The sequence below is a fragment of the Microchirus variegatus genome (genome assembly GCF_963457635.1).
Source record: "Microchirus variegatus genome assembly, chromosome: 18".
Taxonomy (NCBI): Eukaryota; Metazoa; Chordata; class Actinopteri; order Pleuronectiformes; family Soleidae; genus Microchirus; species Microchirus variegatus.
The window spans coordinates 6,657,789-6,673,848 of record NC_139819.1 but is presented as its reverse complement, the minus strand read 5'-3'; the positions used below and the strand labels follow the sequence as shown (position 1 = coordinate 6,673,848).

Below are 16,060 nucleotides of genomic sequence, written 5' to 3'. Positions count from 1 at the left end.
TTAAGGTAAATCCAATTATGGGATTGTTTGAAATCAAGTGACAACAAGTGGTTGATGACGGACAGACGTCACCCTGGAGAATCTGAACTGAAGCCTTGAGATTCGCGATTTAGCAGCGGCCATGTTGGCCTTTCACAGACGTCACCTGAAACCACACTGGTGTCTCTCCCAGGTTTGGTAAATGATATCATAAATCAGCTCACATAAATGACGTTTTAATTGTAAAAGCTAAGGAACCTTTACAAAAGAAGCTATTTCCTTTATTTCCTTTTAGACCATGAAGCTGATTTTAGGATTTATGTGAAAAGTAACAACTGCTTTAATCCGTAAATGCCAAAAAGTACAACTGGAAATAAACCATTAAGTAGAAACACATAAAAATGTGTAATTAACATTGGTCGTTCCTGCAGCAAACACCAGTGTTTTAATATTCATTGGCTTAATTAGGAGTTTATGACCGTGTTGGACTGAATGCGTTGTGTATTCACACTTTCTTTCCCCCTGTGAGGAAACAATCATTAATATATTTTATGATTCTTTCATTGAGGGTGCGGACACATAAGCGGACACCGTGGCTCACTGTGGCCTCTTTATACAAAAACAGCCCGAGGTGATGGAGTCCTTAAAAAGTCTGGATCTCACCATCATCATCGTCGTCATGAGACAGGAATTTCCCAACACGTGCAGCCTCAGCACAATCAATGATCGACGATTCAAACATGTGATGAAGAGCTTTGTCTAAAACTGGACAAATCAAGAGAGCGACTATAAGTCCACAGATAGTGAGTTAAACAACGTGTGGACATCAATATCCAGTCTTTAAAGAGAGCACAAAAGACAAAAAATCTATTGAAGAGAATAGTGTTAACGTATGCATGATAGGAAATGTGTGTGGAAATTGTGCGAATGATAAAGAGGACAGCTGAATCATCACACGTGTTATTAACGCATTCCTGCTTTGTTTCTTATCTTAAAGCATCAAAGACCAGACTGAGAATGCCAGATGACCACGGTGAACACAGACTGTTCCTGATAGAAGGTTTGCTGCCTCATGTTTGATCGAACCTGGGTCAAATATTGATGCAACGAAGCTGATTTTCAGGGTTTTTTATGGCAAAACTTAAAGGAAAGGCGTCACACCTTAAGGGTTTTTAGACAATTCTTCACATTCCCACAGAAGTTTTCTTCTGTGGGAATGTTCTTTTACAAAATTACTCACCCCTAAAACCAAGGCTGTGTCAAAGGCCATTCTAAGATAAGATAGACCTTTATTAGTCCCACAGTGAGGAAAGGTACATCGTTAAAGATAGATTTTTGTAGCATTGGTGCAAATTCACCAAAAACGCCTCAGTTTTTGCGCGCAATCCAAAATGGCGGCCTTCCTGTAGGATTCACAGGACACTCGTCATTGACTTTTATTTACGGCCCAACCTAATGAACACGTGTACCAAGTTTCATTAACGTACGTTTAAACCCGCCAGCAGATCGCCTACTAGCACTTTTTGCGTCCGATTTCAGCCCCGCCCACTTCCAATTTTTCCGCGCTTTTTCACCAAACCTTTTAAATACGCACATTTTCACCAGGATTGATGTGGTGGCAAAAATCTGTGAGTTTTTGGGATATGTTCAGGCCCTCAAAAATGTGATTAATTTGGCGTAAGAATAATACTCCCTTGTATTTCAAGATTAAAAACTATGCATTACCAAGAAGTACAACAGATTTATGATACTGCCAACATTTTAAAAAGTTTATGTATTTGTTTACCTTTATTGTGAAAATTGCCAGGAAGAATGATTGTACATGATGCACCTTCAGTTTCTCCTTTCAAAAACCTCTCGACTGCACCTTTAAAAAAAAAAAAGGTTTGCCACCCTCTCATTCCCCCTGTGTTTGAATAACATTGGCCGGCTCATGTTCTCTGCTGATGTGTGATTGTTTGAATTTAAGCAGAGCCCACACTGCAGAGAGAGGGAGGTCTTGTTTTCATTTAAAAAAAAAAAAGAGGCATGTGTCTGTTTAAAAAAGAGAGAGGGAGAGAATGGAAGAGAGGGGAGGAGGGGAAGGTGGGTGTATGTGAGATGAGATCATTTTCTGGGCCGGGATGAATCAGCTTTTCTGTCCGTAAGGAGAGTGAGAGAATTTAGGACTCCATTTATCCACATGAGCAACTGAGGAGCACTTCAACACAGCTGTGACTGAAACACACATTATATACTGCATATGTTAGAATAATGTATCAGGGAATACGTGAGTTAGGATTATTCTGGATTTCTTTTCAGGGATGTCTAAAAACGTTGCTCGGTGAAAAACAGTTTTCAGATTAAATGGACACAGCCTGCGAAATAATATTGGCTGCGAAATTATGTTAGTCCCCCTCCCACACACACACGCATGTAAAAACACACAAGCCTGTTCTAAAAATGTATATTTTTACAGCTCAAAGGTTCGACTGAAACAGCCAACATCGCAGGATTTAGCATATACTGAGAATAACAGAGGCTTCACTAAACGTAACCCAACACAAAAGGCTCAAATAGCCGTGGGACGGTCTCAGCAGCCATATGTGACCTAGATGTTGAAATCACAATAATAAACATCTGTAATTAATTCATATACTTGCTTGCCTTTTAAGGAAATATCACACATCTTAAATTAAACAGCGACGAAAGAAAACTTGTGAAGGTATTTGCAAGATTTTAAGAAAAGTTCAGCGTTCACACCAGATTTACAGGGAACACCGTCTTTCTATTGTTAAAATAGAGTATGGCTTAAATGTCACACTTTGCATTAAAGTTAAATCCAACATGTGAAATTGTGAAAGGATTTTAAGGCATACTTCATTGTTACTCGCCACATCCTGATGAGAACAGGAGCAGCCGTGAAACTAAAGATTAAAAAAAGTCCTTATCCAACTCATCTCAGTGCTGCAGTGCCTAGTTCAGTGAAAACCACACCACCTACTGGTAGGGAACTTGACTGCAGCAATACTTTGATCTGTAGATATGCTCTTTTATGTCTGAAATACAGAAACTTCAGATATGCAACTGACAATTTGGACTTTATTGGTTATTTTTGTTTTGTTTTACCACGATCTAACCGGTCTGCATCAAGCTTCTATTCTGGCCTTCGCGATATACAGCACACAAAGACGTCAAACTGGTAAAATTTTATTTCCCAAATTTGCAATCATACAATTGTACGTTAGGGGAAAAGGGGAGGCTGCAACTGTGTATATAAATGAAAAATAAATGCACTTTACAATACAATGTCAAAACCTAGACTGTATTTCTTTAAAAAAAAACATGAAAAAGAAGCAAAAAAAAAAAAACTAAAAACAAGCACAATACAAGATGCAACAAAAACATGGGTGAACTAAACTTAAAAATATAAATGGAAAGACAATTTTGAAACTGCACAGGATATTTGACAACAGTCCAATAAACCTCGAAATATGGAATCATAAATTAAAAATCTGTCTTAAAAATCAAATTCCACAAGAGGAACTGTCATGTTGGTGTTTTTCAGTAGGGTCGTTCTCTGCGCTCCTGGCGATGGTCCCTAAACAAGTACAAGAAAAGTAGTAAATGGCAGATCTGTGTATTTGCAGTTAAAAGTTCTGGTGACACCTGCCTGCTTTTTTTTTTTGTATGTAATCATTCTTGCAAGCCATCGTGGAATAACAAATGCTACCTCATTTCCATCTTTCCTCCTGGTGGGCCCATTCCTCTTCCACCTCTGCCACCCATTCGGTCCATGGGTGGTCCGCCACGGCCAGCTCCACGAAATCCACCCCTATCCATTCCCCCGCGTCCTCTGAATCCACCACGGTCGCCTCCCCAGCCCCCACGGAAACCTCCCGGGCCACCTGGGCCGCCAGGGCCTCCGGCTGGACCCCCACGATCCATTCCTCTGCCTCCGCGCATTCCCATCCCACCTCTGCCTCTGTCACCTCCAGGGGGGAATGGAGGGCCACCGCCCATCCCGTCTGGTTTGGGAGCCTTGCACTGGTTACACTCCATCCTCCAGGCAAAGTTCTGGTTTCCACAGCCCCTGAGAATAAGTACCATTTCAATTAAAACCTTATCTTTGCACAGAAAGAGACACCATTTGCTATTAAAGCAAGACATACGGGTTTGGACACTCCCAGTCCCCAGCTCTCTGCTGCATGTTGCCTCCTGTGGGTCCACCTCTGCCCATACCACGTGGTCCACCTCGTGGTCCAAACCCACCGCGGTCTCCTCCACGGCCCATCATACCTGATGAGATGGGGGGGAAGCAGTTTTGTTCACTGAAGCAATAAATTAAGCAAGGCAGCATGCTGCTGAAGATTTTCAATGCATCTCCAAGAAAAGGAGGGTTTGCAGTGAAGATGCATTAAAATGTAGAAAGCTAAAGACAGGTGCTAATGTGGTTAATTTTCTCCTAGTCAGGAAAGCTCAACAAGATTCGAGCCAAGGTCGGCAAACTGTCATATTTGAAGATCTATAAAATCAAAAACAGACCATGGGACATTTGCATGTGCATGAATGGCGAGTATAAATGCAGCTGTGTTTCTTTGGCAATAACATTCTCAAATGTTTTGATTTGATATTGCAGTGCCCATTTTAAACAGGCCTGGTCGCAGCTGCACATATTTTACATAATCTCCTCTGATTAATCCTAAACACACACAAACAGTTTATACATACCTCCACGACCCATCATGCCATCGCGCATGGGCATGCCACCTCTCATTCCACCCATCATGGGCTTTCTGCGCGCCATGGCTACCTTAAGCCTACGGCCTTGGAACTCCTTTCCTGCAATTAAAAATATAAAAACATTAACATCCATTTGATACTCGACTGTTTCCTTTATACTGATGTCATCAATCATGTATGCGACAGTCTGTAGGTCTAGTGTCAATAATACGCACCATCAAAGTGCTCCACGGCTGCTTTGGCACAGATTGGCTCCTCATAGGACAGAGTGGCATCTCCTTTGGGTTTTCCTGATTCCAGGTCTCTGTATATGTTAATGGCCAGCTTGCCAAGTCTACGATTTGTCTTCAAATAAAAGAAAATGTTTTATTTAGCCTCATCACCGTCTTTCTTTGCATAAGCATTAATAAATAGTGAACTCATCTTACCCTGATTGGACCAACATGTTTAAAGAACTCTGCCATTTCATCCTCAGTGGCCTTCTCAGTCAACCCCGTGATGTAGATTGTGCTGTTCTCAGAGTCATCCTGCTCTTCAGGGCGTCCTACAACAAATGCAGTCAAGAAAAATAATGTATAAACAGGCAGCCTTTCCTGGTGTCATTTTTAAAAAGGAGCATCAGGTCAAGTTGGAGACCACTCACCCATTTCACGCTCATCGCTGTTCGGTCCTGTGGTCCATCAGTCAAGAGGGAAAGGACAAGATGTGGAAAGTCAGTGTGTGCAACAAAAGTTGGGTGAACAACACTTCAATAATAGATATAATCCAGACACTCCCTTATAGATGCAGTCAGACAGATTGGGAAGTTGAACATGGCACCTTATGGTACACCAAAATTCCCACAAGTGATATATTGAAATTGGAAAAAGAACACCTCAGACCCTTTGGCAAATAATTGTGTGTCATTTGAAAAGTCTCTTAAGACCAGTAAGGGGAAAAAACTCCAAAAAAGAAAACCTGGAATTAAATCTTGAGATTTGCTAAAACAGTAATGGACACTTGAGTGAAAATTTGTCATTAACCGTTCAAAAACTCTGTCAAACCATAAGCACTGACTGAATTATACCGAGTAACCCAGAGAAAATGGTCTCAGGCACTGAAAAAAAAATTACCCAATGTTTTTCAGATATATGCATAAATTTTAAATACCACAATGTAAGACACACCAAATCTCGAAGCATATTTGCTCAAAAAGTGTAAGGCTTTTAAAAGGACTAGCCAGTGTAATACTCGTTAACTTACCACCAGGCTTACTGAAGCCACCTCTGTCTCCAGCGCCGCTATGGGGGAATAAATGCAGATATGAAGGCGTTTCCCTTTTACAGCCACTTCCATGGCACGAGCAAAGTGGCTTGATTGAGGGAGTAATCAAAACATTCTAACTAGTTGAACAGCAGCTAAAAAAAAAACTCCCCCAAAATATTATACAAAGTCTAATTGAGGGGATAAGTGTATTAGCTATTTGTTAGCTGAGTACAAGCTCTGACATTTAATTATAAGTGGATAACATGTGCAAAAACATTCATGTCTAACATATTTTCACTGCCTTTGAAAAAAGGTAACACCCAAACATTTGTACATGAAAAATGTTAAGAATTTTAAATGCAGTGAAGGCAAATGTAGCTGGACCCAGACAAACCTATACCTTAACAATAGTTTTAACAAATGTTACATGAAAATATAAAACAATGCATCTGAAACTGCACAGTCAGGTGACAACATTCACCATATAAAAAAAAAAGATAATTTCTAAAAAGTTACAAATAAAACACACCAACAAGAACAGTATTTACCAAAAAAAAAAAATTAAATACAAAGAGTTGGTTAATTAATATACCCATCATGCTTATTAAAAACCACCATCCTCTGTTCTTGAAAAAAGGCAGACCCCGAATCTTTGTTTTAGCTCCCTCTTGCTGCTTAAGCTGGCGGCTCTGTTCTGAGAACAGATACTTTTTAGAGAATAGATGCTTTTAAATGGCTCTCACTGTTACCTGTACGGTATAAATGTGACAAAGCATGTTAAAAAGTGCTCAAAGAATGTGATCAAACATTGAATTCCAAATCACAAAACAAGTTTAAAACATTTCAAAAAGACATAATACACCCCTCCCCACTGGAAAAATCCTGTGCAACTCTAAAATTACACTAAAATAATTTTAATTTAAGTACGACGCAGCTGCAACTGAATCTACCAATATATTTGGGTATAATCCTATGTTTGTTTTCAAACATTCTTAAAAGCTACTTTGGAAATACTGGAGAGTTGCTGTGGTAGTCCTGTGTTGTGTAAAATCCACTGCAACGCCTAAACACTACATTTTCGTGTGTATTATTCACTGTACCAAACGCCACAAGAAACAAGCTAGGGCTTATTTTAACGAGTTTACACACCGCTCAACAAGACCAAAAGAAACTTGAAGAATTTGAAAGACACCCCAAAATAAGAACTGGTTCTTCTCATGTCTTCCGACCAAAATCTCAAGGCTTAAAATATAAATCAAACACGACAGAGTGAAGTGAAAAATAAGAACCTATATCATTGAGGTGTATGTGATCAAAGATTCCATGGGCATTTGAAAAACCAAATAAGAGATTGCTACTAAACAAGGAAATGTGTAAGAAACTTAAAAACCACACAAATGCACAATTCAAATTCCGATCACCTTAATACCCTTGGCCTTTCCTTTGGCAAACTTCATGTTGGGAAGTTGAATATTGACCAAGCTTATTTGGTGTTAGACCAGAAAGCTTTAAATTTCCCTACTACTGGAGAGTAATGGAGACACTCAAACAGTTTGGATGCCAAATCTGCATCAGGTTGTGTTTTGATTGGCATCTTAATAAGGATACCAGAGTAAATGTTTCATGACAAACTCGGTTTTGTTCCGTATTTCACTACGGTGTGGAATACATATTCATTTAAGTTGTATAAATGTGTGTAAACCACTGTCAGTTTTGTAGCCACAAGATAACTGGATCACAACATGAATATGGAGTGAAGGTGACTGAACCAAGACAATCAGATGAACAATTAATAATGTATTTTCCCCCATGTTGTTAAACATTACTAGAACTCTTTCCCTCATGAATTTGTAAAGGGGTTGTGATGCCACACAACATTGCCAGTATATTTTTCAGAGGTGGATGTTTAAGTGCAGTTTGCCTCAAAACTGCCGATACGTTTTTAACTTATGCGAAGTTAAAGCATATTTGGGGTTTGTTGGATTTGAGACACAATGAAAAAAAAACCTTTAAAAAAGATTCTTATTTTAGCTCAAAAGGTAAAATATGGAGATTTGAGATCATTCTCCGACACCAATGATGAAGTGACACACAAAAAAGGGACACGACTTCCACTTTTTGGCCCTCTTTAGATCATGTAATGCAATGTCTTGCACTACTATCGGGCCATCTCATTCTGCCATTTTTAATGCTGCCAATATTCCTTGTTGGCAATATATACACTCAGACCTGTCACATAATACTCATTACTAGCAAAATGCCTCAAGAACCAGCCACAAACTGAAAACACAAAAGGTGTTTTTGCAATTACAAAAAAACTTTGAAGAAATGCATTGACCCAAATATCGCAGATGAGAAAGCATAGCTATACAACATGCGTCAGGATGTGCTGAATGAGGCCAGTGCCCGTTATAAATATAAATTCTATGCATCCAACTTGTCACGTTTCGCATAAGAAACTAAAACCATAAAAGGACTTCAGCACCTCAAACGGAAACAAAAAATCTTTAAGATTTTTTAGCAACACCTGAAAGCATTTTTCTTTCACTAACTGAAAGTGTGGATTGATGCACCATTATGAGAAACCTAAGAGGTATTGTTGAGTGTTTGAACCTTCCTTGGGCAACCCATTGTAATTACGTAAAACCATGTCATCTAAAAGTACAATTCTTTTGCATTTCCTGATCAATCATATCTCTTGTAACTTCAACTAAACTAAAGCTAATGAATTCATATTCTAAGTACGCCTTTCAACCTATATCTTTAAGCACAGGTCCCTGACATCTTTTATGAAACAGGGACAGACATTCATCTTACCTTTGGCCACATGAGGCAGGGTTAAGAGCAACCATTTCTGCCAAAGCTGGCATGTACTTTGGCTGTCATAAGTGTTCCAGGTATCATAGACTATGTGATAAGACATGCATAATTTCCCAGCAGCGACTGCTGACAAATTATGATGTCAATTATATTTTAAACATAAAAGATGTATTTATTGATAACATTACTTTGGCTCATTACGACTGATTTAATAGAAAAGTGTCTCAGCCCTGCCCCAACTGGCCACAGTGCCTGTAGAGTTAAAAACAAAACATGTGAGGTTAAGGGCAAAAGAACAACACTTACCCCATGCCACGACCCATGCCTCCGCGCCCACGATGCATCATTCCACCACGGTCAAAGCCATCTCTGCCGGGGCCCCTGCCGTCCCCTGCCCCTGGGTACCTTGAAGACTCAGGGCCAGAGTAACCAGAGCCTCCACTCTGGCCATCTTGTCTGTAATTACCTATAATATATAAGATCCCAAGCATTAAAATAAGCATGCTTGCTGAAAGATATCTTGAACAACACAAATAAAATAATCGAAACACAACAGTCCAGCAGCAACAAACGTACTGTAATGGCTGGACTGATTGTAACTGGGTGGTCCACCTTGTTGGCCATAAGAGCTGGCTGGAGACTGTCCGTAGGATCCAGCAGCCTGGGGAGGGTATGCTGGGGGAGCCTGTGACTGCTGCTGGGTCTGCTGACTGTAGCCCTGCTGTTGGCTGTATCCTGCCTGCTGGGCTTGGTAACCAGGCTGCTGTTGTCCATATCCTGCAGGCTGGGAATAGCTACTCTGGCTGTAGGTGGCTGGTTGTCCATTAGCATTGTAACTGGTGGAGCAAAGGAGAGTTTATAATACACATATGCAATTGTGCTAGAACTTTGTTAACCAAGTGGTGAGTAAATACCTCTGCGGTGTTGTGGGAGCCGCCTGTTGGCCATAACCAGGATAAGCAGACTGGGCCGTATAACCTGGCTGAGAGCCGTAAGACTGGGAAGCAGCTGGAGCAGCAGCAGCTGGAGTACTCTCATAGCCACTGGCTCCATAGCCCTGGGCTGACTGTGAGTAGCCTTGGGTGGTAGACTGGGCAGCAGGATAACCAGCTGTGGGGTAGAATATGCACATAATTGGCAAAAGATCCTCATCTTCTCCCCATCATAAATCTTGAGGCAAATAACAACAATGTTGTCATTGTTTACTGTGTCCAATTGTATTCACTTTAGTAACTGACCTGAGGCTGGTTGGCCGTATGAGGATCCATACTGTTGCTGCTGCTGAGGGTAGGTTCCAGCTGCTGGGGTGGTCTGGGTGTACGTGCCATCAGCTGCAGCAGCAGCAGGTTGACCATATGATCCATAACTCTGCTGGCCATAGCTCTGCTGAAAAGAAAGAATATATTTAAGCCACAAAGTACAATAAACATCTAATGCAGTGCCCATTGATTAAGTCTCTAAACATTCTTAGATGTGTTGAAACTCACCTGTGCAGACTGTCCATAACTTTGTGAGGGCTGGGCAGCATAAGACGCATACCTAGAGAAAGGACCACAAAGCAAAACTTTAGTTTTTCAGCCATTAAAATGTCTCTACAAAAGTGTTGAGTTACTATTGTGATTTATAGAAGGTAATCAGGAGAGGGACCCACACATTTGTACCTGTAACATTTGTGTTTTTACGACAATATGCATAAAGTGTATGTGGTTATTTGTTGATCAAACATATCTCTTGGAACAGTCTGGTTTGTCTTGGGTAATGCCAGGATGGTGGTTACATTTAAGAAAACTGTGTACACTATTAAAATGCATTGTGGCGCAAGTCTAAGTTTGAGAAACACCGACTGTAAGCCCACTGATTTCACTCCAAAAGCTCAACTCATTAAAAGGAAATCAGACATTTTTCACAGATGCGTGAATGAATGTATTTTTTTTCTTTCTTTTTTTAAAACTTGGCTAAACGTTGGCTTAAAACTGAAGCATTAACAAGCAGTCACGAACCAAAAACGTTGGGAATGCGTTCGAGTGCGTTAGTATCCGAAAAGTTGGTACGTTTTTTGAAACGGCACAACGTAACAACATTATTAAATACACATTATTCAATGAGTGTGTTATGCGAGTCGTGAATTCTTACCCTTGCTGGGCGCTGGTCTGGCTGTAGTTGCTGTAATCTGTTTAAACGGGGAGGAACACGTTGGTTAGCAATAGCATAAAACAAAGCATTCTTCGCGCGGGAGCAGTCGGTCGCCATTCATCGCCACCGCCTAGCCAGAGGTTTGGCAAATACGCTTCAAAACCACGAGTAAGCTACCAGAACATACAGTTAGTAAACACATTTAAAAAAAGCGTATCTGACTTTCGACCTTAATATATATATAAGCAATGAACGGGTAGAAAATGCCTCCTTCGGGAAGATCCAATACGAGTAGGCCTTGTATCTAGGGCTAGCAACGCTTGGCGACGTTTAATTTAATATAGACCGAGAAGACGGTTTAAGCACACAAAATATCGAACAAAAAACAAAATAATCACATTAATCCTACAATACATCGCACAATTGGTTAAAACAAAGCATAAAAACGCTTTTCGCTTTTCCACTCACCCTGAGCCGACGCCATTTCACCGTTCGTTCGCAGGAGGACTGGACAGAGACTGTTGCTGCGGGAGGCTTGTTCTTTTGGCTGCGTGCTCAAAGTATCGCGAGACTCGCGAGCGCTCGTGGTTTTGACCTGCTTAGATAATGCCAGGAGGATCCCTTCCATTTTGTAAGATAAATAATGTTGTTGTCAAATTTAGCAATTTACGTGGATTATTATAAAATTATTATTTTTGTTTTTCGTCTGGGCTGTATTTGTTTTAGTTTGTTTTGGTATTTTAGGACAGCTGGCATCCGGGCTGTTGCTTTACTGACTCTCTTTTTAAACCTTTTAACCCTGATAATTTACCTTTATTCCTTTTATCTGATAATAGAACACGACTTCAAGGGAGTGATCATGAAGGGAATTTTCGAACTGTGATTATGGATTTCAAAAATGTGATTTGGAACTTTGGACAGTGGAGGGCAGCATTTTTACTATAACATACTATTGTATGCAAACATTAAATTAAATCCACCTGACTATAACACAGCTTACACAGAGCTGCATCAGTTATAGTTAGTGTCACAGTATAACCATATCATACAAAAAACACATTTACATTCAATCTATCTACTTTTACTGAGCTTTATAATAATAATAATAATAGTATTACTCTGTTTCCAGCTAGGGCTGCAATGGTTAATCGATTACTAAATTAATAATTATACATTTTGATCATCGATAAATCAATAAAAATATGGTTTTTTTCAATAATTAATACAAGGTAAAATAAGATCCTTTATTAGTCCCACAGTGGAGGAATGTACATTGTCACAGCAGCAAAGACAGTAAAGATAATAACAAATAAACATGCGTTTCCAAATACATTAAAGTACAATATAGACAAATAACAACAATAAGACTATAAAAAGTAGAATAACAAAATAAAATGTTCATTGTGGACATTAAAACAAGCTTTCTGATTATTTTTTTAGCTTCTTAAATGTGACTATGTTCTGGTTTCTTTGCTCCATGTAACAAAGAAATCATTAAATCTGAATCATTAACACAGATGAAAATGTTTTATGTAACATTTTATGGACCAAACAAGTACTCCTAGTTTTCAGTTTTGAAAATAATGACCTTTGCTGTATTCCTGTTATGTGTTCTCCAGCGTGTCCTGTTGGTGGCGGTATAGCGCATATGCGCTGTGTTGCTAGCAGAGAGTGAATGAACACGAAGAAGAACCGAACCGGTCAAACGTGCGGAAGTGAGCGTCTGACGTAAACACACCATGGTATTTACAGTAGTTAAACATGCATTTCTCGTGTTTTTTAAGGATTTAATAATTTAAGATCAGTCAAAGTCAAACTAGGAGTCGAGCGTCGTTGTCAGAGAAGATGTGGTGGACAGAAGGAATCAGAGAGGACCTCTATTTTTTGAAGTGATCAGAGATTTATATTTTCTAATGTGTTTAACTATCATCTGTCAAAGCAGATGTTTTGACCAGTGAGCGGCGACACTGCAGCTGATCTCAGCTACTTAATAGTAGTATTAATAATAATGCTGTGTCACATGTGGCCAGTGTGGCATCGCTTTGGATCAGATCGAGCTGGATTCTGTTTGGGGACGTGTTGGTGGATCACAGTGGTGCTGCTGGTCTACTGTGGAGGCTTTCAGGCGAGTCTGAGTGTAGGTCCTGGAGGAGAATTCCCCAGACTCACAGGTAAGAGACTGTACACAGAGGTGGAATCAGTGCAAACATATCCTTACTGAAGTAGAAGTGCTATTAATTTAAGTACAAATAATAATACTGGTCCAAAAATCTACTCATTTCTTGCACGTTCTTGTGCAATAGCAAAATAAACTCTTGTGGAATATTGGCTCCATTGCATAGACCCCACGGTTCTCAAACTATGGTACGTGCACCACCAGTGGTTCATTGCTGCATTTGACATTTTGGTTTGTGGACAAAACAAGACATCATCGTTTCGAGGTTTGGGAAACGCCAATCAACATTTTCTGACATTTTATGGACCAAACAAATACTCGATTAATAAAGAAAATAATCATTAGTTGCAGCTGAAGGGTTGTTGGACCATGGTAGTAGTGCTAACAGTATGAAAAGTTTGTAAAAAGTGGGTTTAGTATTGATCAATGCTTGTAAGCAACTGGAAAGTAACCCCTAATGTCTGTGAAATGAAATCAAACAGCACACGTTCTCCTCCCTCTCCTCAGATATCTTCCTGTTTGCCCTCAGTCACGATGATCTGCCCTCTCTGCTGGTCAGCGTCGCTCTGTTGCTGCTGCTCGGACCGTGTCAGGAGCGTCGCTGGGGAACCGTGGCCTTCCTCGGCCTCTCCGTCCTGACGATGGCCGTTTTACCCCTGCTCTACGCGCTGGTCCTGTTCGTCGGCAGCGGCGAGGCCAGTCGGATCTGCGGTCACTCTGCCGTCCAGCTGACTCTGTTTGCGGCGCAGTGTCGACAGGTGACGCAGAGGAAGCTGCTGAGGTGTGTGCCCGTCTGGATTCTTCCCTGGGTGATTCTGCTGACCTGTCTGCTGCTGCTGCCAGGAACACCTGCCCTGCTTCACTTCTGTGCAATATGCATCGGCCACAACTGTATCCTTTGCTTTAAAAGTCACTTATTTTTGGGTTGATTTAATCCCTGAGAAGCATGCGTCTGTCAGGGTTCACACAGGTCATTGAAATTCAAGGGCCTTGAGGTTTTTGAGAATCGAAAGTGTTTGAATTTTTTGGAAGAAAGAAGTATCGTTTCATGACCTGCATTGCTCGATGTACATAGACTAGGCCTATGCAGACGTGTCAAGTCGTGATTACTAGCGAGGTGGGGACACTGTCCACTGTCTCTCTCCACTGTTGATGTGAGAATCCATTCAGAACAATGCGCAAGTAAAGTTAAGGAAGAGAGCTCAGATTACACAATGTCTGGGAAATGCAAATTCCAACATCTTTGGCTCATGAAAGAAAATTACAAAGACTGACTTGAACCAAGATCCCAAGGACAATCAATAAAAGTGGACGCCATCAGGGGCGAAGCGGCTCTTACAAGTTGCCCTCCCATCTTAAGCCGAGTCAGCACATTCGGTCCTTGGATTTAAGGGAATTAGTCCTGGAAAGTCCTTAAATTTTATGTCAACGAAGGTGTGGGAACTCTGGTTTGTGAATGGACTGTTTGATTGACAACTGTCTGGTTATTTCTGCTTTGTCTGCTCTTTATTTATAATCTAAATATGTATGTTATTGTATAACATCCTGACATTTCTAACGATAAATGTCAGAGTAATGACTCTCTCTCAAGTCTATAAAAGGATATTTGACTTAATATTTACTCTCCAGATCGCCAGCCCTTCATTGTAACCCTACAGGAGCTGGAGGAGGCCAGTGTCTTCACTTTAATCCCAGACTGGGTTTATGTTCCCACGTCAGCACGATTCAGATTGCCTACCTTCACTACCTCACAGAGGTGAGTGCGTGTGACTTGTCTCATTCACAGTCCCTGAACACCTACAGCACATTTTGATCATTTCCTCCTCCTTTTGTTTTGCCGTCTCAGATCTCGAGCACCTCCTCAGGTGGCGCCTGTGGATCAGGCAGCCGCCTTCTCTGTTACGAATCGCCCGCCGTGGAACGAGCCGTCGCCCGCCTGGATATTAGAGGAGTCTGCTGCACTGTCTGAGGCGGAGATGCTGGAGGAGCAGATGCTCAAAGCAGGGATACTTGCCTCGTTACAGGACGCTCCGGACGACCCCGACGCCAAAGTCGAGGTTCCCAAATCATCAGTGTCTTCACTGCGGTTTGTACAGTCTTATTTTTAGATTAGATATACACGTTTATTTGTGAATTCAGATTGTTTGAAAGCCCATTTGTTTTATCCTCAGACTCCAGCAGCTGGAGAAGATGGGTTTCCCCACAGAGAAAGCCGTGGTGGCGTTGGCCGCCACCAAACAGCTAGATGGCGCCATCTCTTTGCTTATCGACGACAGCGTTGGGGAACAGGCCGTGGTGGTTTCAAAGGGAAAGAGTCAGCTACCGCTCAGGAGGACCTGAAGGACACTATTCTCTAAAGTGTCATTGAACAATGCTTGGGTTTTGCCGAGCTTGATTGTTGTTTATTTTTTCCCTGTGGGCTTTCTTTGTTACTTTGATCAAAAAGTGGATTTGGGACAGATTCTGTATCTGCACATAAAAATGTCCTGAGAGAAGTGGACGCAGTTTATTTTTGCACGGTGTTTGGTGCTGAATGTTGTGACACAAATGAAGACGTGACATGTTTTTTTAAAAAAAAAGAAGAGATTGAACATTATTTTATTACACCGATCATCTGGACAGGATTATCTTAACACAGTAACACAAAAACAAATAATGGTTACACAACAGCATACAAAATAAACTACAATTGATATTTCGTTTTGTTTTTTTTAAATAGTTTCACAATAAGTTTGATATAAGATGAAAAAAACAAAACAATTATTAAGTCTTCAGAACAGTATAAGCAGTCTGATTTAACCAACAGAGTGACGGTAAAACATGTTCAAGTTCCATTGCTATTTCCTTGTGTGTGTGTGGAAATATATTGAAATGGACTGTCAAGATTTTTTTTATTATTATTAATGATTGTTTGCATTGATATGCAGCACCAAAATCAAATGCAGATATTTGAGTTTTTCTGCACACATGATACATATATATATA

General features: G+C 40.6%; 2 protein-coding genes across 3 annotated transcripts; one reads left to right on the top strand and one right to left on the bottom strand.

Annotated features, from left to right (window-relative positions):
- Window positions 1–3,155: 3,155 nt before the first annotated feature.
- ewsr1b (EWS RNA-binding protein 1b) lies at window positions 3,156–11,433 on the bottom strand. 2 transcript variants are annotated; one of them, XM_083904725.1, is made up of 15 exons: window positions 11,368–11,433; window positions 10,900–10,936; window positions 10,254–10,305; window positions 10,005–10,152; window positions 9,681–9,876; window positions 9,343–9,602; window positions 9,073–9,232; window positions 5,944–5,981; window positions 5,345–5,371; window positions 5,130–5,245; window positions 4,917–5,046; window positions 4,690–4,800; window positions 4,131–4,257; window positions 3,692–4,051; window positions 3,156–3,559 (listed from the first exon to the last, which is right to left on the bottom strand). In XM_083904725.1, exons 1-15 carry the CDS (start codon window positions 11,381–11,383, stop codon window positions 3,523–3,525), a joined length of 1,815 nt encoding a protein of 604 aa, XP_083760851.1. In that variant the 5' UTR covers window positions 11,384–11,433; the 3' UTR covers window positions 3,156–3,522. The 2 variants fall into 2 exon arrangements, with proteins under 2 accessions (XP_083760851.1, XP_083760852.1); XM_083904726.1 differs by having other exon boundaries at window positions 10,005–10,149.
- A 1,474-nt stretch (window positions 11,434–12,907) lies between these two features.
- On the top strand, window positions 12,908–15,415 carry rhbdd3 (rhomboid domain containing 3; the record flags this gene model as incomplete). The annotated part of the gene is made up of 5 exons (XM_083904876.1): window positions 12,908–13,070; window positions 13,583–13,966; window positions 14,705–14,831; window positions 14,922–15,161; window positions 15,247–15,415. The coding sequence occupies 5 exons, from the start codon at window positions 12,908–12,910 to the stop codon at window positions 15,413–15,415; spliced, it is 1,083 nt and encodes a 360-aa protein (XP_083761002.1).
- Window positions 15,416–16,060: the final 645 nt, after the last annotated feature.